This window comes from Paroedura picta, chromosome 1 (genome assembly GCF_049243985.1).
Source record: "Paroedura picta isolate Pp20150507F chromosome 1, Ppicta_v3.0, whole genome shotgun sequence".
In the NCBI taxonomy this organism is placed as follows: Eukaryota; Metazoa; Chordata; class Lepidosauria; order Squamata; family Gekkonidae; genus Paroedura; species Paroedura picta.
The window spans coordinates 179,826,646-179,854,624 of record NC_135369.1 but is presented as its reverse complement, the minus strand read 5'-3'; the positions used below and the strand labels follow the sequence as shown (position 1 = coordinate 179,854,624).

The 27,979-nt window shown below is 46.7% G+C and overlaps 1 protein-coding gene across 22 annotated transcripts in view; it reads right to left on the bottom strand.

Moving 5' to 3' along the window:
* PCBP3 (poly(rC) binding protein 3) overlaps nucleotides 1–27,979 on the bottom strand; it is a 91,883-nt gene that overhangs the window by 43,699 nt on the left and 20,205 nt on the right. For 11 of the 22 annotated variants that reach the window (XM_077313966.1, XM_077313983.1, XM_077313829.1 and 8 more), the window contains exons 2-7: nucleotides 11,576–11,712; nucleotides 10,216–10,239; nucleotides 7,858–7,890; nucleotides 6,579–6,695; nucleotides 5,585–5,716; nucleotides 1,508–1,657 (exon numbers count right to left, since the gene is read on the bottom strand). In XM_077313966.1, coding sequence (XP_077170081.1) covers nucleotides 1,508–1,657; nucleotides 5,585–5,716; nucleotides 6,579–6,695; nucleotides 7,858–7,890; nucleotides 10,216–10,239; nucleotides 11,576–11,644 — 525 coding nt within the window. In that variant the 5' untranslated portion in view covers nucleotides 11,645–11,712. The remainder of the gene's footprint in view (nucleotides 1–1,507; nucleotides 1,658–5,584; nucleotides 5,717–6,578; nucleotides 6,696–7,857; nucleotides 7,891–10,215; nucleotides 10,240–11,575; nucleotides 11,713–27,979) is intronic. The other 11 variants (XM_077313837.1, XM_077313890.1, XM_077313846.1 and 8 more) reach the window with 1 other exon arrangement.

The following is a 27,979-nucleotide window of genomic DNA, read 5'->3' as shown; positions in this document are numbered from 1 at the left end:
CCAGGTCAACCACCATTATCTGGGTCAGCTGCTTCCTGATTTCCCTCACCAAACCAAATGGCACAGCTGCAACAAGGGCCAGCACCTTCTGAAAACCGTCTCTAGGGTTTAATGAAGCTACACTCAGTGATGCAGCAGAGGCTTTCATGAAGAAGAAGAGTTGGGTTTTATACTGCGCATTTCACTCCCTGAAGGAGTCTCAAAGCAGCTTACAATTGCCTTCCCTTTCCTCTCCCCTCAACAAACACCCTGTGAGGGAGGTGAGGCTGAGAGAGCCCTGAGATTACTGAAGAAGCAGAAGAGTTGGTTCTTATATGCTGCTTATCTCTGCCCAAAGGAGTCTCAAAGCGGCTTACAAGCGCCTTCCCGTCCTCTTTCCACAACAGACACCCTGTGAGGGAGGTGGGGCTGAGAGTGCCCTGACAGCACTGCTCGGTCAGAACAGCACTATCAGGACTGTGAGTAGCCCAAGGTCAGCCAGCTGGCTGCATGGGGAATCAAACCCAGCTCGCCAGATTAGAAACCACCGCTCTTAACCACTACACCACACTGGCTCTCTGAAAATCTATTCTCTGATCTATTCTCTGAAAGCCCTCAAGGTAGATGGAAACCATGGACAATAGTAATGTTTGAAGTATCTGGTAGGGATGAAGAATATGTTTTGATTTGGTTACAAACCTAGGAAGAAGATCCAGTTTTTATACTCCGCTTTTCACTGTCCAGAGTCTCAAAGTGGGTTACAATCGCCATTCCTTCCTCTCCCCACAACAGACACTCTGTGAGCTAAGTGGGGCTGAGAGAGCTCTCACAGGTCTGTGAAAACAGTTCTAACAGAAGTGTGACTGACTCAAGGTCACTCAGCAGGCCTCATGTGTCTCAAAACAGCTTACAAGAGCCTTTCCTTCCTTTTCCTACAACAGACACCCTGTGAGGCAGGTGAGGCTGAGAGAGCTCTGACAGGATTGCTTAGAACAGCACTATCAGTGTTGTGACGAGCCCAAGGTCACCCAGCTGGCTGCAGGCAAAGGAGTGGGGAATCAAACCCAGCTTGCCAGATTAGAAGCTGCTACTCTTAACCGGTACACCGCACTAGCTCTTGAATGCTGAGGTTATTCAATAATTCCCCACCTCTAACAGTATCTTACCAATGACTTCAGTTTAACATAAAAGGCACTAAGTATTTTCTGATTCCCCACATCCTGTCTCCATCTGCCCCCTCAATACCCTCCATTTTCCTCACTGTCCTTTGGGTGCCATGAAAAAAACGTTCCCCCCTCTGCCGGTTCTGTCTCTTTTGTCTTCATCAGGACCTGACTATCTTACTTTACATCTTTTCAGTGTCACCCTGTCATTCCCGTCATCCGAGGACATGTTAAACCACCAGCAGTTGAGAGCTTTAGAAGGCAAGATCCTCTGACGTGATCAAATAATAATCCCATCGCGAACGGCAAGAAACGGCAGCCTGCCCAGGCTTGGAGTTGGTATGGTTTGATTCTGTATACTTTACCCCCGTCGTTACAGACTGTACCTCCAGCATCACCACACAGATCTGTTTGACACACTGGATAATTGCGTCGGGGGTTCCCGAGATGGTCACTGCCCTCTCTGTGGAGTTGGGCAGCATGTCCCCCGCCACCTGAACTTGGGCACCTGTTGACTGCAGAAAGAAAAAAAGGAATAAAGAAAAGAAAAGAAAAACCGTGAATGGAGATCCCCCAAAACACTCTAACGCCCTGCAGGTTATGGGAACTGGAGGGATAATCAACCCAGGGAGGAAGGGTTAAGATCGTACCAGCAGGAATCTGCCAGTCTTGCCCTCCACACTTGTGCTTACAATCCGCACAATACCACATGTCACCCCTGTGTATAGGTATGCCAACTTCCATGTGGAACCTGAAGATCCCCCTGAATTACTGCTCATCTCCACACTACAGACATCAGTTTCCCAGGGTTAGAATTGCTATCAGCAAGTAATTTGGTGGAGTCACTCTTGAAGGGTTGTTGTTAAGCTGTTTAAGCAGCTGAGCTGGACCTGTGTGTTCACTAGTGGTGCAAGGTGGTCAGTGCTGGGATTGCAGCTGTGAGCAGTGGAAAAACCCTAGCACATGGTCCAAGAGCTCCCGTTGTTTGAGCTGGTCACTGCTCATTTCCTCCTTCGTTAGGAAGAAGAAACTCTCTGAAGCAAGTAGTAAGTAGCCTCCGTTAGGCTCTCTGCTCTCTTCATCTGCTGATGTGTGGGCATGTAGTCTGTTTGCAGCCTAGACATAGAGGCTTGCAATGTGCTGCTTTTGTAACTGCTCTTTGAAGTTTTTGTACTGCGTTTCAGTAAGGCGACTGAAGCAGATGAATATGATATATTTTGTAAATAATCTTTCTCAGTAAAGATTACTCTCTTTTAAAGCTCAAAGTGCTGTGAGTCTGGAGGGGCTCAGGACCAAGCCAGGTCCAAAAGTCCCAACACCCTGGAGAAAATGGATACTTTGGAGGGTAGTCTCTGCAGCACTGCACTCCACTGAGCTCCCTGTTGTCCTCAGGCTCCATCCTCAAATTTCCAGAAGTTTCCCCAACTGGAGCTGACAAACCTACCCCCCTCCAAATCCCATCAGTGGCTGGGGGGATGACCTGGGCAGTTCTAACTGTGCAGAAGACCTTATCATGTATGGTGCATTTCCATGGAGTGCCTATGGGAGGCGATCCTGCTGCCCACTCCACTCAATGATTATCCCCGTTTTTCAGCCAATTGCACAGGGGAGGCAAAAATCATCAGTCACCAGGGCCTAGTCTGCATACAGTAGATAATGCACTTTCAATGTGCTTTCGCGGCTGTATTTTCCTGTGCGGAACAGGAAAATTTACTTCTAAAGTGCATTGAAAGTGCATTATCTCTTGTGTGCAGACTAGGCCCTGGTTTCCCCTTGCCAGAAGCTTTAACATACTGTTTGACACAGTGTGAAGACAACCATTGGGACTCATACTGCCGTGTCTCTCTGCTCTGCCACAAACACGCAGCACTTTTTTCATCAGATATTTCAGCCCAAAAGTCAAACACTTCAGTAATGCTGAGAACCCAGCTTAGCAGGCAGAGATCTACACTTTATATGATATTTCATGCCTATACTGCTCTTTGCCAGCAAAACAGAATCCGCTTCTATATATAGGAATTTGTATCTTGACTGAAAGCGCTGTCAAGTCGCAGCCAAATTATGTCAATTATGTAGGGCAGCCTTTCTTGACTTTTTTACTGTGGAGAAACCCCTGAAACATTCTGCAGGCTTTGAGAAACCCCAGAAGTGGCACAATCGGGCAGAATATGGCTGGGAAGCACAGCTGTGCACACGCCCACCGAGGGGCCCTCCCCTTCCGCCCCTCCAGGCCCATTAATCACCATTTGGGGAGGGGGGTTGACATGACCATATATGGCCATATCACCCGATAAATGTTTAACGATTTCTAAAAAATAGATTTAAAATGAATTAACTCCGACCCATTCAGGAAACCCTTCCTGGCCATCAAGAAACTCCAGGGGTTCATGAAACCCTAGTTGAGAAAGCCTGCTGTAGGTTTTTCCAAGGCTAGAAATGTTCAATAGTTCTGGCTCTCCATAGCAACCCTGGACATCCTTGGTGGTCTTCCGCCCAAGCAGGGAGGCATTTTACTAGCCAAAGGAGTCACAAAGTGGCTTAAAATCACGTTCCCTTTCCTCTCCTCACAACAGACACCCTGTGAGGTAGGTGAGGCTGAGAGTACTCTAAGGCAGGGGTAGTCAAACTGCAGCCCTCCAGATGTCTATGGACTACAATCCCCATGAGCACCTGCCAGCGTTCGCTGGCAGGGGCTCCTGGGAATTGTAGTCCATGGACATCTGGAGGGCCGCAGTTTGACTACCCCTGCGTCTAAGGGAACAGTGAGTGGTTCAAGGTCACTCAGCTGGCTGAGTTCTCTTAACTGCTCTTAACCACTACACCAAACTGGCTCTCTAACCAGGGCCAACCCTTCTTAGCTTCTGAGATCTGACAAGATCGGCCTAGCCTGGGCCGTCCAGAGCATGCTAAACCAACAGAATGATTCACATTCCCCCCCCCCCTTTGGGTTGAAATGTATTCCAGCTGCCTTATGGATTAAAACAGGCTTTCTCAACCAGGGTTTTGTGAAACCCTGGGGTTTCTTGACGGCCCTGGAAGGGTTTCCAGAATAGATGGGAATTAACGTTTAAAATATTTTAAAAATCTGTTAAACATTTATGAGGTGCTATGACCATATATAGAGCCTCTTGTGCCGCAGAGTGGTAAGGCAGCTGTCTGAAAGCTTTGTCCATGAGGCTGGGAGTTCAATCCCAGCAGCCGGCTCAAGGTCGACTCAGCCTTCCATCCTTCCGAGGTCGGTAAAATGAGTACCCAGCTTGCTGGGGGGTAAACGGTAATGACTGGGGAAGGCACTGGCAAACCACCCCGTATTGAGTCTGCCATGAAAACGCTGGAGGGCGTCACCCCAAGGGTCAGACATGACTCGGTGCTTGCACAACGGATACCTTTACCTTTACCTTTATGACCATACTAGTAATCAAGCCCGCTGCAGGGGAATGCAGCGGGCGCTAGGACCTTACATTGTTCTTCGGCGTGGTGGTCTGCGGCTCCTTCAGCGGCGGCGGCGAGCTTCTGGCAGGCTGTTCCGAGGGTCCAACACCTCCTGCTGCTCCTGCCGGCCGCCTGCGCGTCCCCTTCGGCCGCCGCTTGTCTGCCGCCGCCGCCGCTCCTGCCCCTGCTGGCCAGCGGGCCCGGGCCCTCGGTGGCGGCAGCGGCGGGGCGGGGAGAGCCGGGCGGCGGCGGCGGCGGGGGAACGGCAGGCAGGGGCGCGGCGGCATCAGCCCGCCAGGCAGGGAACCCCCGGCAGCCGCGCTTCGCGCGACTGCCGGGGGCTCCCTGGGTCGGCGGCCTGACGCGGCGAGAGGCGCTTTGCGCCTCTCGCCGCGTCAGGTCAGGAGGAACTGCGAGCCGCGCTGCGCGCGGCTCGCAGTCGCTGGAGCTGGGAATCGGAGGGACCAATCGGCAGGCGCTTTGCGCCTGCCGATTGGTCCCTCCGATTGTCTGTCATGAGGAAGGGTCCAATTCGGACCCTTCCTCATCACGGACTAATCCCACCTCCAGACCCCTTACCGAATTATATAGTCCGTGGCACCCATGGCGCCACGGGCGGTTTAAAGATATGGTCATGTCGACCTCCGCTCCCCTCCCAAAATGGCCAATGACAGGCCTGGAGGGGGTGAGAAGGGGAGTGGCCCTGAGTGGGCCTGTGAACAGCTATGATTCCCAACCATATTCTGCCACTTGTGAGGTATCTCGAAGCCTGAAGGATGTTTCAGGGGTTTCTCAAGAGTAAAAAAGCTGAGAAAGGCAGGATTAAAGCCCGAGGGTTGTGTCCAAACACTTGTTCTTTTTCCTCTCAAAGACTACTTCAGGCTCTCCCTTATTTACTATATAAATCTATGTAAGTCTCCGTACCGTTTAAGTAGCAAGAGAATGTGCACAAGCAGCCTTTACACCTGGCCTTAAAGAAAACCTATCAGGAAGAAAGCGGCAGCCCTCACCTCCCTGATTTCCTTAATCTTGGAGCCTCCTTTGCCAATCAGGGACCCACATTGGCTGGCTGGCACCACCAACCTCAGCGTTACGGGTGGCTTGCTGGTAGCCGTACTGTTGCTCATAGAGTTGATTATATCCTTTGGAGAGAGAGAGAGAGAGAAAGGCTCCCATTAATAAAATGTAGCAGGGATTTTCGCAGCATCATGAGAGCGCCAAGTTGGCAAGTGAACAGAATCATCTTCTTTCTGCCTATCTGAAAACAGTTAACAACAACAACAATGATAATTTATAGCCCACTCTGGGCCTCTGGGGAAGGGTCTAAATAAAATTATTATCATTATTGTTTATTTATTTCTTAAATTGATATGCTGTCCTTCCCTGGAGGCTCAGGGTGACTCATGAACGATTTATAATGGACAGTTAAAACAAAGTAAAACATTTAAAACAAATAATTTACATTTAAAACCATCCGAAGTTCATTGCTCTTTCTGTAGCACAGAGGAATCGGAATAAAATGCTTTGTTAGTATAGTCATAGAGCGTATATTCAGTTGCTCCTGTGTCCAAGCATTCTTTGTTCAAGTGCTTTTAAGAAGCGAGGCCAGCTTGTGAGACCCTGAGAACTGTTTTAAGTCCCAATGAACCCTGATCTTCCTCGGAAGAGTAATCCACCAGGCTGGCCCCAGGGCTGAGAAGGCCCTGTCTCTGGTTGAGGCCAATTGCCTTTTTATATTATACAATGAAAATCTCATAGGGGAGGGTGGGAAAAGGGGCCCACATGGAAAAACTCTTCAGGAGCATTCGTAAATACGATTAGTAGATTTTCGTCTAGCTGCCAGCATAGTGCCTGCTACCCTTTGATCATACGCCTTGTTTGGAAGGTGCGCCCATTTCATTTCCACACGGCTACGTGGAACCGTTCAGGGTCCCTCCACAGTCAAAAGGCTGGAAAAGGCAGAGCTAAGCAGTTAACTTCCTGGGAAATGACAGATTTCCTCACCTCTTCAAATTTGTAAGCGATCATGGCGAAAGCCTTGAAGATGGCATCGGTGGGGCCAGTAATGGTCACAATCCTCTCTGGACAATTTCCCTCGGAGATATTGATTCGTGCGCCACTCTGCAATGGAAAACCTACGTCAGACCCACAGAAGCCACGTTTATACTGTTCCACATTTTTGATTAATTCTTTTGAAATGTCGCCGGCCTAATTATTTCTATCAGGTTTTTAGGTGTAATTATGCCATACGTAGCTCAGGTTTCCACTGAGACCTTTGCTGCTGCCTGCCAAGCGCTTTTAGAAAGGGGGTGGGCCCAGTTGAGGCTTTGGCACAGCAAGGTTTTTGATTGGCTGCTGAAAACTTGATATGCAGATTTTTCGAAAGCTGGCTTCGGCAAGAGCCAAAGCACGAGCACCTTCACGATGTATCTGAAGGTAAGCCAAAGCAGCCATTTTGTGGCTGGCTCCATCCCCATTGGCAGCCATTTTGTGGCAGCCATGTTGTGGCTGCACCCCACCCCCCACGTCTCCTGCTGGGGGCCAGGAGCCTAAGAGCACCCCATACACAGGGATAATGCATTAGGGAAAGGCACCTTGTAATGGGGGCAGGTGTTGCTGTTAGCAACACATATCCACAGGATTGAGGCCTAGATAACCTTTGATTCTTCTCAGCTGCTGCATCCCCTTCCAGCTAAGTTTAGACTTCGTGGTTGGGCAATCCTGATCTAGTCTGATCTTTTTATAACAGAAATAATTGCACTGGGTCCACATACCTGCATTTAAGGTAGCAGTTCTGCTGTGCATAGGGTTGCTAGCTCTGAGTTGGGAAATATACCTGGAGGCTTTGGTGGTGGAGCCAGAAGTGTGTGGGAAGCATAATGTTATGGAGTCCACCATCCAAAGCCGCCATTTTCCCCAGAGGAACTGGTCTCTTTAGTCTGGAGATGACCTGTAATTCCAGAGGATCCTCTGAAGACTAAAGAAAATATTTGGCCACCCGGTAGTGAAGCTTGAGAAAAATCCCACGAGAGGCAAAAAATAGATTACATATAACATAGTTTATTCTGAACAAAAAGTCTTCTCAAAAGTTGATTTTTGGTCGGAATAAACTATGTTATCTAATGTCTGTTTTCTATGTTTTGCCTCTCACGAGATTTTCACAGGCTTCATCTGGAGACTGGCATCTTTAGTATTATAAGGAGGGTGCAGGGAGGGAAATTCTGCTTTTGAAACCTGTGGAAAGAATATCTCCACAATGTTTTGTAGAATCAACCATGCTCACCTCTTCGCGCATCTTTTTCACAGTTTCTCCTTTCTGAAAAGAGACAAAACATCATTTTCCAACAGAACTGATTAGGATTTTCATCATGCTTTTCCAAAAGATAATATTGAGATTCTTAGCATACATTTGTCTTGTTCAGGTTAAGAAAGACTGATATCTTTTAGACATCTTGTTCTTTGACTGCCAGTGTTACGGAGAGATGTGAGAATATATTTTATTTAAAGAAAACTGATTTTATTTCCAATTCAAATTTAGTCCTCATGTGTTTCAGGATTGGGGGCGGGGGGTTGCCTGCTGTCTGTTCTGCCAACTTCAATTAGGGTTGCCAACTTTGGGTTAGAAAATATCTGGAGGTTTTGGGGGTGGAAGAAAAAGAGCTGGTTTTTAATACTCCACTTTTCACTACTCAAAGGGGTCCCAGAGCAACATACAAACAAATTTTCCTTCCTTTGCTGAAAACAGAAACCCTGTGAGATAGTTGGGGCTAAGGAGAGTTCTAAGAGAATTGCTCTGCCAGAACAGCTCTAAGAGAACTGCAACTGGTCCAAGGTCACTCAGCTGGCTGTATGTGGAGGAAGAATGGGGAATCAAAGCCAGTTCTCTAGATGGATCCCACAGGCAGACATGGTCAGCATACTAGTGTGGTGGGTAGAATGCCCGACTAGGCCCAAGGAAATCTCGGTTCAAATCTTTACAGAGTGCAAGGTGTGTCTTTGGGTCAGTCACATTCTCACAGGATTGTTATGAGAATATAGCGGGGAACAGGAGAAGCATGTTAATTAGGATTGCCAGACCTCCCACCCTCCCTTTATCATAGAGTTCCCAGCTAATCCTAGAGTGCCATGATGTCACTTCTGGGGTTTCCCCTTAAGTGATGTAATGCCATTACTCTGACAGTGCTCCCCACATTTCTGCCTCTTCCCCCAGACTCCTGCAGGGATGCCAGCCACTGCCAGAGCTAGCACAATTCCGTGGGGCCGGCAAAACAGAGCTCATCCACCAAGGCCAATGAAGACAGCACAATCACCTAGACACCCCCTTCAGAAGCCCCCTCCCCATCACCAGGCATCATCAGACAAAGCACAGGGCAACATCTAGTCTGGCTAGCCCATCAAACAACAGTTACACATACAGTCATGTAGTTAATGGTTTAAACATTTATGCTGTTTATAATGTTCATAATGTCAACGCATTATGAGCCTCTTGTGGCGCAGAGTGGTAAGGCAGCCGCCTGAAAGCTTTGCCCATGAGGTTGGGAGTTCGATCCCAGCAGCCGGCTCAAGGTTGACTCAGCCTTCCATCCTTCCGAGGTCGGTAAAATGAGTACCCAGCTTGCTGCTGGGGGGTAAACGGTAATGACTGGGGAAGGCACTGGCAAACCACCCCGTATTGAGTCTGCCATGAAAACGCTAGAGGGCGTCACCCCAAGGGTCAGACATGACTCAGTGCTTGCACAGGGGATACCTTTACCTTTACCTTTAATGTCAACGCATGTCAAGTCCAACTTCTTTGTACTGTACCAACATTACAATCGGTTTGTAAGCTGTGAACTCATGCTGTAAACTGCCCTAGGCCGCAAGGGAGGGCAGTATAAACATATAATAAAGTTAAATAAATAAATAAACCTAGTGGAGATCTGTCCAGGATTTTGTCAGGTGATTTAAAGGGAGAGCAAGTAGGAAGGAAGTCCATGAGTAGCCTAAAACACTCAGTGTACTTGGGGAGTGGGGAATAGGTGACCAGATTTTAACATTGGTAAAGCGGGACACCATTGACCGGGGGGGGGGGGTCTTTATATATATAAATTTCAACATAAGTACAATTTACCAGGTACCCCCAGATGTCCCTCCAAAAGTGGGACAATCTGGTCACCTTAGAGAGTAAATGGCAAACCCTAGAACAGCCTTTCTTGACTTTTTGACTATTGAGAAACCCCTGAAACATTCTTCAGGCTTCAAGAAACCCCAGAAGGGGTGTGATCTTACATAGCTGTGTCCACGCCCACCCAGGGCCCCTCCCCTTCCTGCACCCTCCAGGACCATCATTGGCCATTGGGGGAGGGGGTCGACATGACCATATATACTTAACACACTTAAAAAAAATATTTTAAAAAATAATTAACTTCCCTCTCCAAAGTTGCGACCATTTTTCTCCCACTTTCCAGCTAGATGCTGACAACCTTCCTGTGAATGTGCTACATTCCACCTCCTCTGTTGCCCATGTGGTAAAGAGACATCGTTGGAAGAGCAGGACAGAATCCCCTCCCACATCTCCTGCTGCTCACAGAGAGTAAGGGACGGATGATGCCCTTGGCCATCAGAGTACTGAATGATTCAGAAGCATAACTGAAGAAATTACCTTGCCGATGATGCTTCCGACTTCCTGTTTTAAAAGAAAAATGGAGATGAAATAAGTAAATGTAAGAATGTTCCTTAGCAAAAGATATTCACCACACGGCTTAAGACATGCCTGTTTTAACTAGTGAGCCATTCTAGTCGGTCATGAGCGAAAATGCAGTTTCTTTACGATTAAACCAGAAGATAGGGATGCCAGTCTCCAGGTGGGACCTGGGAACCCCCAATTTCACAGCTCATCTCCATGTGACAGAGAACAGTTCCCTTGGAGAAAATGGCTGCTCCCTAGCATGATCCTCCAATGAGCTCCCTCCCCAAATCCTGCCTACTCCTGGCTCTGTCACCAAATTCTACAGGCACTTCCCAACCCAGAGGTGGACAACCATTGAAGATATCCTCCGGGGCCGTCCTAAGGGGCTCCATCAAGCTCCATTGGGCATTCCCCAGGGGTTGGGCCCATCAGAAGGATGTCTGAGCTGAGACCTTCTTATGAATACTGATTTTTTTTTTTTTTTTTTTTGCTCTCCATAGATGCCAGCATGGCCAGCTTTGGGTTTGGAATACCCTGGAGATTTGGGGGATAGCTTGAAGAGGTCAGAGTTTACCTCAGTGGGTAATAGAGTCCAATCTCCAAAGCAGGGGTAACTGATCTGTGTAGTCAGTTATAATTCTGGGAAATCTCCTCACCTGGAAGTTGTTAACCCTGTCTACCACGGTCAGAATCTAACTTGAGCCCCACACCTTAAAAACAAACGAACGCTGAGATCACTAAAGGCAACCATGTCTAGGGATGACAGTCCCCAGGTGGGACCTGGCAATCCCTTGGTTTTGCAACTCATCTCCAGGCAACAGAGATCCGTTCTCCTGGAGGAAATGGCTGCTTTGTAAGGTGGACTTCCTAGCATTATACTCCACTGAGCTCCTTCCCCTCCCCAAATCCTGCCCACTCCCAGCTCCATCTTTAAAGTCTCAAGGTATGTCACAACCCAGAGCTTACAACCCTAGGTTGTGTAGTTACTAAACTCCCGGTGAGACTTGGAGATCCCCTGGAATTACAACTGATCCCCAGTTCTCCTGGGGAAAATGACTGGAGGTCTCCAGGTCTTTCCGAACCCAGAGCTGGCAGCCCTAGTCAGGAACCTCTCCCGCTAAGCAAGCCAGCCGGCAGCATCTGCCTCCTGCTTGTAGAAATGGCCTTGGATCCAGGCTCCCGACTTCCTATCTGATGAAGTGGCAATCCCAGGTGTTTGTGGGTCATGCACTTCTCAGAGAACTGAACAGGTGTGGGTATCCAGGCGCCAACTTGTTTTGAACCAGTTCGAACAAGAGGACCACTGCCAGGAAACGCTGGCTGCCCCACTCACCTTGCCGTGCATCAGGAGCCGGATCGTGAGGGTCACATTCAGACCACCCTCAGAGACTTTGGACTCCATTTTCTACTGAGGTATGGTGAATATTCAGAGAACTAGGCGACCCAAGGGAAGGCAGAAGTTTCTCTCACCTAGAAAGAGTGAGAAAGAGCAAGCAGTGCATTTGTTTACTTGCTCTACAAGGCCAAAAAGGGTTTCAGTTTGACACTTTGCACATTGATTGGATGCCAATTTTTAAAATGATATATATTAGCAACACTTCCTGCACATACTTCACTTCTGGAAACTGAAATGATGAGGGATTGGAGGGAAGCTAATTTTCTTTGGCACCCTTTTGCCTGCTTCCTTATATCCAAATGGCAAATTGTTTGGGATTTGCCTGTGGACAGTGTGAAAATGGTCCCTTCCACCCTTGAGCATTACACTGAAAGCAGAGCAACAAACAAAACAAACATATAATCCTCAAGTTTTTTTTTTCAGTCAGTAAATCAGCAACTGCAAACCCAGCCCCATTCAAGGCTCTGTGAGAATTCAGGGCTCTTGTGATAATTTACCTCAGGTTTTTGCTTCTTGTTTTTCCTCATGTTTCAATGATAATCCTCTATATTCTCAATTCAAAACCAGGCTTCCTGCAGGTTTGACCCTTCCCTTACTTATATCCTGAATGCCATTAAAAAGTATTTAAATTAAAAAAAAAAGATGTGGTCATTGTATTAAAGGTTGGCTAAGTTGTCCATAAGAGCCTCTTGTGGCGCAGAGTGGTAAGGCAGCAGACATGTAGTCTGAAAGCTCTGCCCATGAGGCTGGGAGTTCAATCCCAGCAGCTGGCTCAAGGTCGACTCAGCCTTCCATCCTTCCGAGGTCGGTAAAATGAGTACCCAGCTTGCTGGGGGGTAAACGGTAATGACTGGGGAAGGCCCTGGCAAACCACTCCGTATTGAGTCTGTCTTGAAAACACTGGAGGGCGTCACCCCAAGGGTCAGGCATGACCCGGTGCTTGCACAGGGGATACCCTTACCTTTTCAAGTAGTCCATTTTAAAGGAGGGTTCCTAACACGGCAAGATTGTTGTTGGCATAATATGTTTTCTGCTGTGTGTGATATGAATCCCCCCTTAAATATTTCTTTAACTATTGCTTTAAAATGTTTTTGGGGCGCAAAGTTTTCAGCTTACAGTATTTTCATAGATTCCGTTTTCATTTATGTCATTTATTTTGAAAGCTTTATATCCTGCCTTTCTTCCTGGGTGACCAAATAATGACCAGATCAGTCAAACACGTTCTTTCCCCTAAAACTCAACATGACACAGCAACTATTTCAGTCAATTGAAAACACTGGACATCTTGTCTCAGTTTTCAGACCCCACTTCTCTCACAAAGAAAGCAACTCCAATAGGGATGCCAACCTCCAGGTGTGGGCTGGCAATGTGGTCTTCCAGTTAATCTCCAGACAACAAAAATCAGATCCCCTATAGCAGGGGTAGTCAACCTGTAGTCCTCCAGATGTCCATGGACTACAATTCCCATGAGCCCATGCCAGCAAACACTGGCAGGGGGTCATGGGAATTGTAGTCCGTGGACATCTGGACGACCACAGGTTGACTACCCTTGCTCTAGAGCAAATGGTTGCTTTGTAAAGGAGCTGATGGGGAAAATGAAGGAGCAAGTAAGACCATGATTGAAAGGGAGCATCAGGTGAATTAAAGGGGGGGGGGGAATTCATTTGCCCCCAAACCAGAATGTGAGAAGACAAGAGTCTGAAACAGAGAACAAACATACTATTGGCTTTGACATGTTAACATTTCTTCACATACTGAGGGAGTGGCAACTACTACTCATCGATTCATGCAATGAACAAGGTGTGGCCACTAGGCCTCAGTTGACTTCCGTCCCATGACCTGTTGCTCCCAGGTTACAGTAAGAGTCACTAGACCCTAGTTTGGGCCTGGGGATCCCCCAGAATGGCAACTTTTCCATTGCTTCAGGGGTTTGAGAAAGCAGAGGAAATCCCCCCCCCAAAGAAAAAACAGGCTAGAAGCCTGGAAAAGAAAGCACCATTTCTATGTCACCTGGAACTGTCATGGAGGCATCAGTGATGTCATGGGGGACAACACTGGTATTTGGGCAAAATTCTATGGTAAGAAGCTAATTCTACCATAGAGTTCTGCTCAAAAACCAGAGCATCACCCCTAACGTCACTTCTGGGTGACACCTTTTGGAAGGCTTCTTCCCTCCCTGTTCCAAGTAAGTTCCCCCTTTCCCCACCAGCTGGCCTGATAGGGCCTGGCAACCCTAAGTACAGTTGCCATCCTCCAAGTGAAGCCTGGATATTTCATGGAACTACTCCTGATCTCCAGAGCAGAGAGACCAGTTCACTTGGAGGGAAGGGCAGTTTCATTATTATTATAAATATATACTTACTAGAAATAAAGCCGATTTTATATCTAAATAAAATGGGCGCTAAGCCCCTGTCTCCAGGGAAACCTTCGCAGGGCAGCTCCCCATTGGCTGCCTGGCCCTGGATTGACACTCGGAGGGGCTAATCAGGAGCCGCTTCGCGGCTTCTGATTGGCCCCTCTGAATTTTTATCCCGGACAGGGCCCGCCCTAACTCCTCTCCAGGTGGCCTTACCCTTTTATTTAATCCGCTCCGCAGGAGCAGTTAAAGATAATATATTAAAGATAATATTATTATAAATATATTAAAGATAATATTATTATAAATATAATATAATAAAATAATATTTAGATTTCTTGCCCACTGCTCCCAGACTACCTGGCTCATGGTGGCTTACAAAATAAAATCCCCACTATAGAATCACATCACTCCCAACCATTACAACTCCACTGAGTTGCCCCCCTTCCCCACATCTTCAGGAATTTCCCAAGCCAGAGCTGCCAACCCCATCCAAGATCCCCAAATTGCCACCCCATCTCTACTTCTGGTTGCAGAGTCCTGCGTTGTTCCAATGCACACACTGACTGAGCGTGCCGAAGCACTGTGATGTCCCTGCTATTGTGGGACTCTTTGGCAATATATCCCATTCAGGATGTTGTCCAAATGGGCTTCGTTCCTTTCTTTCTATCTAGGAAACGGAAAGCCTCCATTAGACAGTTATGTAAATATTTCCAATTGATTGAAAAAGTGGGTCATGTGTTAGCCAAATGCTCCTGGCTTTAAGATTTATCAGGGTTATTAAATTATACATGCTTCACGCTTCACTGTGCAGGAAAGCTTACATTAGCCTTTTCTTAATCATGCTGGCGAAAGGTAAACATTTGGGTTCCTTTTTGTAGAATTGAGCAGCAGAAGCTTTTTACTTTATGTTTCCTTCAATGTATTGGCTACAGTGGCGTTTTTCTTTGTGCGTCCTTCAACCGATTGGAATTGCCCTTCAGACACAGATGTGGAGCCCAACAAAGAATGAAGAAACACACTATTTGGGACACATCACAATAGTGGAGCTTCCTCCCCCCCCCACCCTCTCTTTTTGCCCAAAGTCAGACATCTAAAGCATTTCTTCTTCATAGATTCCTTTGTGTCCTGCTTATTCTCAAAACAAGTTTTGATGTTTTAAAATTATTTCTCCTAGAGACCCCGAAGGTTCCATTAGATGCAAGCCAGTAAATACGTTAAGAGACAAGATGAGCGACAATACAATTGAGGGCAGCTCAGAATGGTTCGTCCGTGCTTCGTTCATATATTTATCTGGATCATATGGATGTCACCAGGGTAAGAGAAGAAGAAGAAGAAGAAGAAGAAGAAGAAGAGTTGGTTCTTATATGCCACTTTTCTCTACACGAAGGAGGCTCAAAGCGGCTTACAATCGCCTTCCGTTTCCTCTCCCCACAACAGACACCCTGGGAGGGAGGTGGGGCTGAGAGAGCCCTGATATTACTGAAGAAGAAGAAGAGTTGGTTCTTCTATGCCGCTTTTCTCTAGTTGAAGGAGTCTCAAAGCAGCTTACATTCACCTTCCCTTTCTTCTCCCCACAACAGACACCCTCTGAGGAAGGTGAGGCTGAGAGCCCTGATATTACTCAAGAAGAAGAAGAGTTGGTTCTTATATGTCGCTTTTCTCTACATGAAGGAGTCCCAAAATGGCTTACAATCCCCTTCCCTTTCCTCTCCCCACAACAGACATCCTGATATTACTGAGAGCCCTGATATTACTGCTCAGTCAGAACAGCTTTATTAGTGCTGTGGGGAGCCCAAGGTCACCCAGCTGGCTGCATGTGGGGGAGCAGGGAATGAAATCCAGCTCGCCAGATTAAAGTCCGCACTCCTAACCACTACACCACGCTGGGTGTCCCATGCTAACCTGATATTGTCAGATTTCAAAAGCTAGAAACCTAAAAGCTTGAGCAGCAGCAGCAGAATATGTGAAATATTAGAATGCAGATATTTATAAAATGTTAAAACATCAACATATACCAAGCACTATTGCAGAAATCCACAGTATTTTGACACATGGATAAATGACAAGAAACCAGAAAACCAAAGGAGTTTCGACCCCTCTTGGGATCTTCTTCAGTGGTCTAATATTTAAATACACTCACGTGATGTAAGGTAAAGGTAAAGGTATCCCCTGTGCAAGCACCGGGTCAAGTCTGACCCTTGGGGTGACGCCCTCCAGCGTTTTCCTGGCAGACTCAATACGGGGTGGTTTGCCAGTGCCTTCCCCAGTCATTACCGTTTACCCCCCAGCAAGCTGGATGCTCATTTTACCGACCTTGGAAGGATGGAAGGCTGAGTCAACCTTGAGCCGGCTGCTGGGAACGAACTCCCAGCCTCATGGTCAGAGCTTCAGACAGCATGTTGGTTGCCTTACCACTCTGCACCACAAGAGGCTCTTATGTGGTGTAATAAGGTGGCAAAAAATATGAATGAAGAGGCTCCCACACTTATAAAATGTGTCCAATTGGAGCCTCCCAGTTAAAATATTTATTCTTCAAAGTGCTACCCTTATTGAATCCCTTTCTCAGCATCAGTGTATTCTCATGTGTCTTGTAGAATGTAGTGATCTCAAAAGCTGAACTAGGCCAGCAGTGGTTAGTACTTGGATAGCAGGCTACCAAGGAAATCATAGAATCATAGAGCCGGAAGAGACCTCCAGGGTAATCTAGTCCAGGGGTAGTCAACCTGTGGTCTCCAGGGCAGAGTCTGCACTTACTTTGCTTATTCCATTGTCAATCCTGTTGAATCCAGAGGATTGAAAAAGGAAGAGAAGGGAGAAAAAATCCAGGACCGACAGAAGTTGAGAGAAATTAGGGGCTTCTCCTTTAAGGCAAATGTGTCACATGACCAGGTGTAGCCTATCAGAGGTTCTCTACCACGGAGCTTTCTTTCCCACTTTCCCAACCCGGATATTGAGGATTAAAAGCAGTCTGAGATATCGCACAATAAAGGTTGGGTCACTCCGGATCAATCCTTCTTGCTGCAGAAGGAAAATTAAAATTGCCCCAAATCCAAACGGAAATCGCATTCTGTGTAGAGAGGGCAGGGACTGAATTGATCTGGGGTTGGAATAAAAACTCCATGCATTTTACACCCAGATGTCCATGGCCTACAATTCCCATGAGCCCCTGCCAACTATCCTTGATCTAGTCCAACCCCCTGCAGAATGCAGGAAATTCAGAACGACCTGCCCATCATAGTGACCCCAATTCCATGCCCAGATGAACCCCCCCCCCCACTGTGCTGTATCTATAGACCTGCCAAGGACTAAGCTTAAAGCCCAAGACAGGATTGTAGCTTACAATGTAATTGACCAACGCATGGTTAGATCTAGTCCAGGGGTAGTCAAACTGCGGCCCTCCAGATGTCCATGGACTACAATTCCCAGGAGCCCCTGCCAGCATTCGCTGGCAGGGGCTCCTGGGAATTGTAGTCCATGGACATCTGGAGGGCTGCAGTTTGACTACCCCTGATCTAGTCTGTCAGATCCAGTCAGTTCAAACTGAAACTGGTGGGAAGATCCATAGTTTGCTTGTGTGTATGTAGATTCAAGTGGGTAGCCGTGTTGGTCTGAAGCCGCACAACAAAATCAGAGTCCAATAACACCTTTGAGACCAACAAAGATTTATTCAAGGCGTGAGCTTTCGAGTGCATGCACTCTTCCACAGACACTCAAAAGCTCACGCCTTGAATAAATCTTTGTTGGTCTTAAAGGTGCTATTGGACTCTGATTCTGCTGTGTGTATGTGTTAGTGTTTTTTTGGGGGGGGGTCAGTTTTTGGTTGGAGTCACATTAAAGAGCTCAAATAACTCCCAGTGTCCGTGCCCACCTCTGAACTCCCGGATTTAACACCAGGGTCGCTATGCCAGTCCCCGGGTGGGAGCAAGAAACCAACAAGGAGAGGGTGCACAATGTGTGAATATAACACAACAGACCAGAAATCACTGGGCAAAAAACCCCTGTATGATAAAATCAGAATGAAAAAAGTTTTTTTTTTTTTTACAAAAATATAACATTCAAATGCTTAGGAAAAATGCATGTAACTTTTACAAAATTGCTATTAACTTTTTTATTTCATATGTCACACAGCTGTCCACGCAAAGATTCGTTTCACCAAATTATTGCATCTTCAGTGGACTCACAGAAACACAGAGGACGAGGGTCTAAGTATGTGTCCAAATCACAGAAACTCACCATTTACAGCCATACCAGAAAGATTCTCCAGTTTAGACACAGTCTTTCCAGCTCACAGAAACATCTCTTCTCCCAACAATGCAGGAATGACCTGGGATGAGAATTCCCGCCCACTCACAGCTCCACCCCCAAAGTATTTCCCAACTCTGAACTGGCAACCCTGGCCAGGCAATGGCATGCCACCTCTGTACAGCTCTTGTTTTGAAAACCCTATGAGGTCAGCATAAGTTGGCTGAGCCTTGGTGACAAAAAGGAAATACAAAATTATAATGAATAAACAAGCCTTGGTGGGCCTCTGTGTTTGCAAAACGCCATAAAAAATAAAGCTTAACCTATCCGTAAATATTTGAGGTTCCACAAGGATGCTTGGATGCTCACCAGTTCAGTTTACAGCCTATCAGCAATTGCCGACGGAGCCAATTTTCTGTCAGTTGATTTGACAGTTTGTTAACAGTTGGAGCCTGTTTGTTGGGTAACTTTTCTTGGCAAAGTTTAAAGGTGCAAAGGTGCAGAGCACCAGTTGCTTAAGGTCTAAATAGCTTTGTTGAGAACTGAAAATTTTCAGTTCCGCAGGACCCGTAAAACGGAGCTCTTCTGCCAGGCCTTTGGTTGAGAGCAGGGTGAGTAAGATCTGAGCCCCTCTCCCTGAGTTAGCTGGAACATCAATCTGCTTTTAGCAGTCCTCCCGAGGTGTTTTAATGGCAAACCACTTCTGTGAGCAGGGGAGTTTGGTTGCTGCCTGTGGGTGCGAGTGGTTAATCAGGTTTTAATGGGGATTAAGATTTTATGTTTTTATGTTTCTTAAGAAGATTGTGACCCGCCATGAACTGCTATGTGGGAGTGGTGGGATATAAATCAATGATAGATAGATGATAGAAGGTAGAAGATAGAAGATAGAAGATAGAAGATAGATAGATGATAGATAGATGATAGATAGATGATAGATAGATAGAGACAGAGAGAGAGACAGAGAGAGAGACAGAGAGAGAGACAGAGAGAGACCTTTGCCTGGGGGATAGAGAGACCCTTACTGCCCTTTGAGGCATTGTGCTGTGCCTTTGGGCCTTTGGAATCATGGGGCCCGTAGCATGTGCCACATAGATAAATTGGCCCTCAGATTACAGCTGTTGTTCAACACAAATGCTATGTCATCGTACCTACTGAGTCCCCCCTCCCCGCTCCAGGTGGCCTCCCAAAATTTCCAGGATTTCTTAAGCCAGATTTGGCAACCCTAAGTAGATCCGACAAAGCACCAGAGTCAGCGAAACGAAATGTTAACAATAATCATTTAGACACAGTGAAATATAGGACTGATCTCATTCTGAATTACAGGGAATTCTTCCATTAAGTCTTGGCAGCCCCATCTTTGGGAAACCTTTTCTGTGGTGACGTCGCTGCCTCCAGGCCATGCAAGGAGGAGGGGCAGGCGGCCTCCCCATTGAAAGCACACACTCCTCTCCAGTAGTTTAGGTGGCCTTATTCTACACCAAATGGGGATTTATTCCTTGGGAATTCATTCAAGGTAGACCATCTATACCACACTTTCATGCATGAAGAATTTGCAGCCCCTGGTGCTTTGCAACTCAGTGCTCCCCAGTGGGGGACAGGATTCTTCCCTATCCCCAGTGGCTGGCCTCTCCCAGGCTACAGTCGAATGATTTATTTATTTATTGTATGGTGTGTGTCTTGTAGCTAGGAGACCCGAGGCTTGTCTGGCAGCCAGGCAAGAGACATTTGGAGTTGGTTTGTGATTGTCTGCTTCCACATCATGGCCCCTAGTGTTACTTGGAAGAACAGCTACCCAAATCCATGAAGGTCTCGGGTCCAAATACTAGCCACAGGGTCAGCTTTGCTTAACTACCCAGATCTGACAAGATCCGGCTTGCCTGGGCTATCCAGGGTGTAGTCTGCATGGGGCTTTTTACCCACTCCCAGATTGATTAAATCCCTGCAATCTACCCTGAATTCGATTTCCATTTTGATTTTGGGCACTTAAAATTTTCCCTCTGCAACATGGATGATTGATTTGTGGTGACCCTACCTTTCCCCTGCAATATCCTGGAGTGGATATAAGCATTGATATATCAAAAACCGGCATGAGTAAATGCGTAGATTTTTGCTTTTTTCTAATTAACTCAGTGCTCCGTGCTTTGGAGCAAAGCATTCTTCCCTGATTGGCCAGGGTGTCAGTTCAAACACTTCCTGGTTCCCGGTTGCAAGGCTTCCCTTAACGTGACTGTGCTCCAGAAGCCTTCTCTCGGCAGAGATTTGCGTCCTGTTAGTTCCCTCTCCTCTGCTGACTCCAATCCTCTTCCCCATCCCCATTCAAGAAAAGATAATTGACACCCCTCCTCATTCTGAACACTTTCTGTTTCAATGGGGGGGGGGGGATAGAGGAAGACCCGAGTTCAGATCAATCTGAATTCAACAATATCCACAATGGAAAAAACAAAATAAGTGCAGAATCAGCCCATGGGAGAGTTTAAGGAACTCAAATCTCTTACTTCTGCAAACATCTTTAGAATGTCCAGTGCTGCCTTTTTCAACCTTTTGACCGTGTAGGAGCACCTGAAATAAGTGGTATCAGCTGGTGACACCTCCCAGAAGTGATATGTCATCAGAAGTGATATACTATCTGCATTAACAGGCAGGCTCCAGGAAGGCTCAGGAGGGGAGAGATAGGAGGCGGTTTAAGGTGGAAGTAGGCATGCAGGTTCCGCCCTCTCCCAGGTGCAGAAACCACAAGAGAACACTCATACTCCGGAGTGGGGGCAATGGAAGCGGCAGATTCCCTAGCTTGTGGCTGAGTCCATTAAGGTAAGAGAGGAAAAGCTGTGGACCCCCTCTGGAGCACCTGTGGACCCCTGGAGGTCTGTGGACCCCTGGCTGGAAATCCCCAGGCCAGTGAATATCCAGCCTTGACTCTAATATGAAGTTAGGGCATGCCTGTCTGTGGTCACTGGGGCCTGGATCCATCGAACTGGACCATGCAGTCCTGCCAGCTACATAGAGAGGCCACTTGGCTCAGCTTCTTCCTGGCACAAGGACAGCCAGGGGCCCACTGGCAACTCTCCAGGAAAGTTCAAGGGCCAGCCTGCCCCTGTGCCTGGCTGTCCCCTGACTCTGCACAGGATGGGCAACTAGGAGGGGGGGGGGTCACATTTCTCACTACAGCTTTAACAGGGGGAGGAGTTCAATGTGTCGGCAGAGTTTAAATTTGCCAAGAGAGGCGAAGCACCAAGTTGCTTAGAAGAATAAGCAGTTCTCTTTAGAAGAGAGGCAGCTGTGTATGGAAAGAGAGGAGAGAGACAACTTGTCTCTGCTCTATCTGGTTGGGAGGCAAGCAGGAAGGAAGTGTGCTGAGAGGAGCAGGAAGTCTCCAATGAGCCAAAAAGGAAACAGGATGAGACAATTTGAAAAATGTCAGGAAGTTCTTGACCTAAAAATGCTAACTACACGGCTCCTCCAATGTCCCCCACAGGACACTCTGCAGATTCTGTTCAGTCATGCACACTACAGGTCTTGTATAGTCCAACAAAACAAAGAGGACTCCTTGGTGTCACACTGAGTGATATGGTTTCTAGTGGGGAGGAAATAGAAGTGACATCATTGTGCCAAGGTTCACCGGGCAGAGGTGGCCAAACTGTGGCTCTCCAGGTGTCCATGGACTGCAATTCCCATGAGCCCCTGTGAACACTTGCTGGCAGGGGCTCATGGGAATTGTGGTCCACGGATGTCTGGAGAGCCCCAGTTTGGCCACCCCTAGGATATAACCATAGAGTTTTTGGAGAATACAAGAGGATTGTTTCAGTGGGATTATCACTTCTGGTGCTATGTCAAGAAGATTTTCACCACCCCCTAAACTCTCCTGGCAGGTTGCTATGGCTGGCACCCTTAGCAACCATATACGAGGGAGAAAGGAGCTATTGCCGAGAGCCATATTAGTTCCTTTGCTTCTATCTCTCTTGGGCCTATTTTCACATCGTAGTAATATCGGCTCCCTTCAAAAATGAGATGAGGAGAGCTGGTTTTTATACCCTGCTTTTCACGACTCGAAGGAATCCCAAAGCAGCTTACAATTGCCTTCCGTTCCTCTCCCCACAACAGACACCTTGTGAAGTAGGTGGGGCTAAGAGAGCTCTAAGAGAACTGCTATGCATGAACAGCTCTAAGAAAACCGTGACTAGCCCAAAGGCTCCCAGCTGGCAGCTTGTGGAGGAATCAAACTCAGTTCTCCAGATTAGAAGCTGCCATTCTTAACTACTGCACCAGGCTAGCTCACCGTACATTCCAGATATTGGAAAGAATCAACAGGCAGATTAGGTCTGCAGTGATTTTCAATACAAACAACATGAATCTGTTGCTCTCCTAGTGTAATTTAACCTGCAGCCCTACTGAATCAGTTGGGAAATTTATGACTTATTTAATTCCCAATTATTTGATCTCACTTTCTCTGGACAGGTGATGCAATGATTATGCATGACGAAAGCTCAGTCGTTTAAGACTATACAGTGTTGTTTAATAGTCAGCTATCAAATACTGGACATTACAAATAAAAATGGATGATTAAAACGTGGAATTCATTGCCTGAGATCATAGTGATGTCTACAGGCACAGACAGCTTTAAACGAGGGTCCATGGAGGGAATCAGGGGCTAAAGGGATGAGAGAACCAGAGTGACAGTGAAAGACAGGCACCAGTAATCGTTGCTAGAGACTTGCTAGGTGCTGAGCAGCTTTCAAAAATTCTGTAAGGTCTTCCGATTTATAGCGTGATCTTCCCTGCCCCTCTGCCACTTCTGTGGCATCATCCAAGTTGTGGTTCTTGTGTGAGGCCACAAATAACAAAGGGAAATAAAAACCCAACCTGGGAAGCAGGAGGGAACCACAAAGATTAGGGATATAACCAAGTATAGAGAAATTTATTACAATTTATTATTAGAGCTCAAAATTGTTTTAAAACCATAAAAGAATCTTTTATCTTTTGGATAGAAAACATCTCAGTGTGTACACTACAAGTGCCAACAAGTTCAGACCTAACGCGTTTCAATCATACCAATCTTCCTCAGAGGTCAAGATATAGATACACAATTTCCCAATTTATAATGGGGGGGGGGCTTTGGGGAATAAAAATAATGAGAAATTAGTTTTCTTGTTGTCCTTATTCATTAGAAATAGGAAATTGTTGCTGGCTGAGCATTCTGCCAATACAAACACTTTGTAAGACCAGATTAAAGAACTAAGCAAATAATGTCATTAGTATTTGCGCAATTGAACATGAAGGAGTCTCAAAGCGACTTACAATTGCCTTCCCTTTCCTCTCCCCACAATAGACACCCTGTGAGGGAGGGGAGGCTGAGAGAGCGCTGATATTACTGAAGAAGAAGAGTTGGTTCTTATATACCACTTTTCTCTACCTGAAGGAGTCTCAAAGTGGATTCCAATCGCCTTCCCTTTCCTCTCCCACAACAGACATCCAGTGAGGGAGGTGAGAGCCCTAAGATTACTGCTCGGTCAGAACAGCTCTAACAGGACTTTGACTGGCCCAGGGGCATCTGGCTGGCTGCATGTGGGGGAGCGGGAAATCAAACCCGGCTTGCCAAATTAGAAGCCACCAGTCTTAACCACTACACCAAGTTGGCTCTCTCACAATGGCTAAGAGCAATTAACCTTCTCTTCTCCTATTTACACTGAGTGGTAGCAAGAAACAATCTGAGTGTAGTCCCAGGAGCTAGGGTTAGAAGACACCCATTGTTACTTTTATACTGACGTCTGGAGAACTGCTAACAGCTCCCCTGGCGAAAATGACTGCTTTGGAGTGGGGACTCTATGGCATTATTCCCCACTGGGACCCTTTCTTTAGCCAAACTCTGCCCCTCCAGACTCCCCCCCCCCCCTCCGCAAAAAAAAAACAAAACCTCCATGTATTTCCCAATTCCAGAGCTTGCAGCCCAAAACACTGACTCTTTCCCTGGTGTTCCGTCGCCCAAGATGCGTGCCAGCGATTCAGAAGAGACTGTTTGCCATGTCTCTGGCAGATGTTCAACTGGTCCTAGGTAGTCAGTCTATCTTTTAATCTCACATTAATCTCACATTTTTATGACACGTTTAAGCTGATTTACATCTACATTTCAGCAGTAATGGTAATTCAGTTTCTTTGAAGCCTAAAGATTTTAAAAAAGGATGCTGTGCTCCTCCCAAACTCAGATGCGGGGATGTTTTAGGTACAGGAGTAGTCAAACTGCGGCCCTCCAGATGTCCAGATGTCCCTGTCGCTGGCAGGGGCTCATGGTAATTGTAGTCCATGGACATCTGGAGGGCTGCAGTTTGACTACCCCTGTTTTAGGAGGTAACAAAGCGAGGCCACACACTGATTTGGGCCTTGTTTACACCTGGGCAGAGTCTGCACTTACTTTTTTTATTCCATTGTCAATCCTGTTGAATTCAGATCACTTTGAACTCGGGTCTTCCTCTCCCCCCCCCCCTCCCCATTGAAACAGGAAAGTCTTCTGCACATGGCTAGGGAGGCTCAGAAGAGGGGGGGAGGCAAATGGACACTCTTTGTTTTCTTGAAGGGGGGAGAGGATCGAAGAAGTCAGAGGAGGGAGGGAAAAAATCCTTTCTTTTCTTGAAGGGGGGGGACGAAGAAGGCACAAAAAAAAATTCAAGGCCGACAAAAATTGAGAGAAATTAGGGGCTTCCCCTTTGAGGCAGGCTTGTCACGTGATCACCTGTAGCCAATCACGGGTCCTCTACCACGGAGGAGAGCCCAGATTCAAAACAATGCGATTTTCTGAATATATTCAGGATTAGCAGCAGTCTGAGATATCGCACAATAAAGGTAGGGTCACTCCGGATCAATCCTTCTTGCTGCAGAAGGAAAATTTAAATGGCCCAAAATCCAAACGGAAATCGCATTCTGTGTAGAGGGCAGGGACTGAATCGATCTGGGGTTGAAATAAAAGCTCCGTGCAGTTTATACCCTGGAGGGGGCTCAAGTACAGAGGTCACCCCACCGAAGTGCCCGCCCCCCCAGCCAATGGCTTTCCTGGCCAGGTTGTAGTTCACAATCTCACTGCAAATTTGGGGTCTTTGTTTCAGAGAGCATGGATGGGCGATGGATTAATATTCCGTAGCGATGCGCACCCTCTGCAACGACCGAGTATGAGCCTCCCATTAGATCCTAATCCTGAGATTACCGGTTTAACAGCAAAAACAAAGTAGGGAGCAAAGTATTTGTGATTATGGCTGAATGTAGTACATTACAGGCACATCGGAAATGGCGGTGCTCAAACGGGGGGGGGGGGTGAGTAATCCCTGAAATGGAGTCCCACCCAAATGTGTATGTTATTACACTGAATGAAACATAGAAAGGACCTCAAGGATCATCTATTCCAACCTATAGTCACCAAAAGGAGTTGCCATGAGAGAAAAGCAATCCCAGAAGACTCTCCTGTGTTATAGGAGCATCAGCCTTCAGTATTTAAAACTGAATGTCCTCATAGGTTGGTTGCCTTCAATTTAGCTTGGTAAATTTTTGAACTCCTGAATATTGGAACATTCTGTCCAGTTCTGGGCACCGCAGTTCAAGAAGGATATTGACGAATTGGAACATGTTCAGAGAAGAACTACTAGAATGGTTGAGGGGTTGGGATCCATGCCTTAGGAAGAAAGGGTTGAGAGAGCTGGGTATATGTAGCTTGGAGAAGAGGAGGAAAAGGGGTTATATGATAGCTGCGTTGAACTACGTAAAAGGTAGGCATGTTGAAGAGGGGGTCAACTTGTTTACTGCAGCTTTAGAGGCAAGGACGAGGACCAATGGGTTCAAATTATGGGAAAGGTGATTTCATTGAATTTTCGGATGGTGAGGGCTGTTCGTAGATTGAATACACTGCCTTGGAGGGTGGGGGAGTCTCCTTCCTTGGAAGTTTTTAGGAGAAGATGGAATGAGCCCCTGTCAGGAGGGTGTGATTTTTAAGTTCCAAAGAAAGTGGGGGGCTGGACTGGATGACCCTCAGTGGTATTTTCCAGCTCTGTGTATGATTCCAATATTCCTCTCTTTGAATGATTCAGAGCATGTGTGGCTTTTGTTCTTTTTAACAAAACGTGATGCACGAAGCTCTTACTGCTGGATTTTCTCCTCCTTTCTTCCTCCCCCAACCTTGCCCGGCAGCCATAATTTACCACAAAGTCTTCCTGTAGGATTAAAAACCCTCTAATAAGCTCTGTCAGTTTCCGCTGGCCTAGGCCACACAGGGGAGGATGTGGGTACCGAACTGTTAAACACAATAAATCAGAGCTTTCTTCTTTGTTCCCGAGCTCTTTCTCTGACGGGTGGTTTTTCTTATTTGGGGCACTAGATTCTTTTGTCAGTGCAGTAGCTGGAATGCATCTTAAAGAAACAAGCAAGAATCCAGACGTTTGGTCACTTCAGCAGGCTACGTTGTACAACCAAGTATCCAGTAAGATCAATATGCCTATCCAGAAACAGATCTCCTTCTCTGGACCGGGAACTATTGATGTAGTTGAGATCTAAACTCAAATGCAGATGTTGCTTTCCATCTATCCAACTCTGTCTGTCCATCAATCCATCTATGTCCGTCCGTCCGTCCCTCCATCCATCCATCCATCCATCCATCCATCCACCCATCCATCCATCCATCCACCCATCCATCCATCCATCCATCCATCCATCCATCCATCCATCCATCCATCCATCCAACATCTAGTTAGCTATCTAATCTTTCTCCTGCCCCTCCTCCAAGAAGCATAAGATGGTCTGTCTATCATCTATCACTATCTATCCATTCATCAGTCCATCTAATCTATCAAATCTATTTTACGCACGTACATGCAAATGTATGTACTTATGGAACTACCTTTTCCTGGGTAGTCAAGGCCAGCCTGATCGATCAGACCTTGGAAGCTAAGCAGAGTCAGGCCTGGTTGGCACTTAGATGGGAGACGAATGAGGAACACTAGGGTAGCTACACAAAGATGGACAATGGCAAACCACCCCTGAACATCTCATGCCTTGAAAATCCTATGGGGTCACCATAAGCGGACTGTAACTTGATAGCACCCTTCACCACCATTTATGGAACTGAACTGAGGACTTGATCAATGCAGAGGACTTTGCTGGACCACATTATGCAGAGGATTTTGCTGGACCACATTAATACACTAATCAAATAGACATTAATCTGCACCAAGGCCAGCTTGAACATTAGTCTATAATCCAGACAAATTGGCATTTGTGCATTAATTCTATGCATTGTTTCCTATAAACCAGCCCAATGGAAATCAATGGTATTCTCTTTAAATTACTGTACTGCTTTAGTACAGTGATCTTAACAATTTTACAAGAGCCAGTAATATTCAGAAACATTCAGGCCTGTCTGTTTTTCTACGGAAAAGTTGTACATAGCTGTATTGACCCACAGCTGTATTATTCTGGGACCTTGCTGACTAATTTAGAGTTCAGCAAGGTAAGCAGGAGTAGCACCTGAGGAGAGCCATTCAAGAAATAAAAATAGGACAGTAGATTAAACGACAGGTCTTGCCAGATCACTGATCCCAAGCAGCCATAAATCAGTTTCCTTGACAACCTCTATCTTCACTTCCTCATCTAGTTCTACATCTTGCCAGAAAGTTTACATCTTTGACAAGGAGTCCTCGGAGCAGAGCAGCTTCCCCCAAATGTATCTATCTAGACTGATATAATCACAAAGACCATTTCTGCACAGAGGC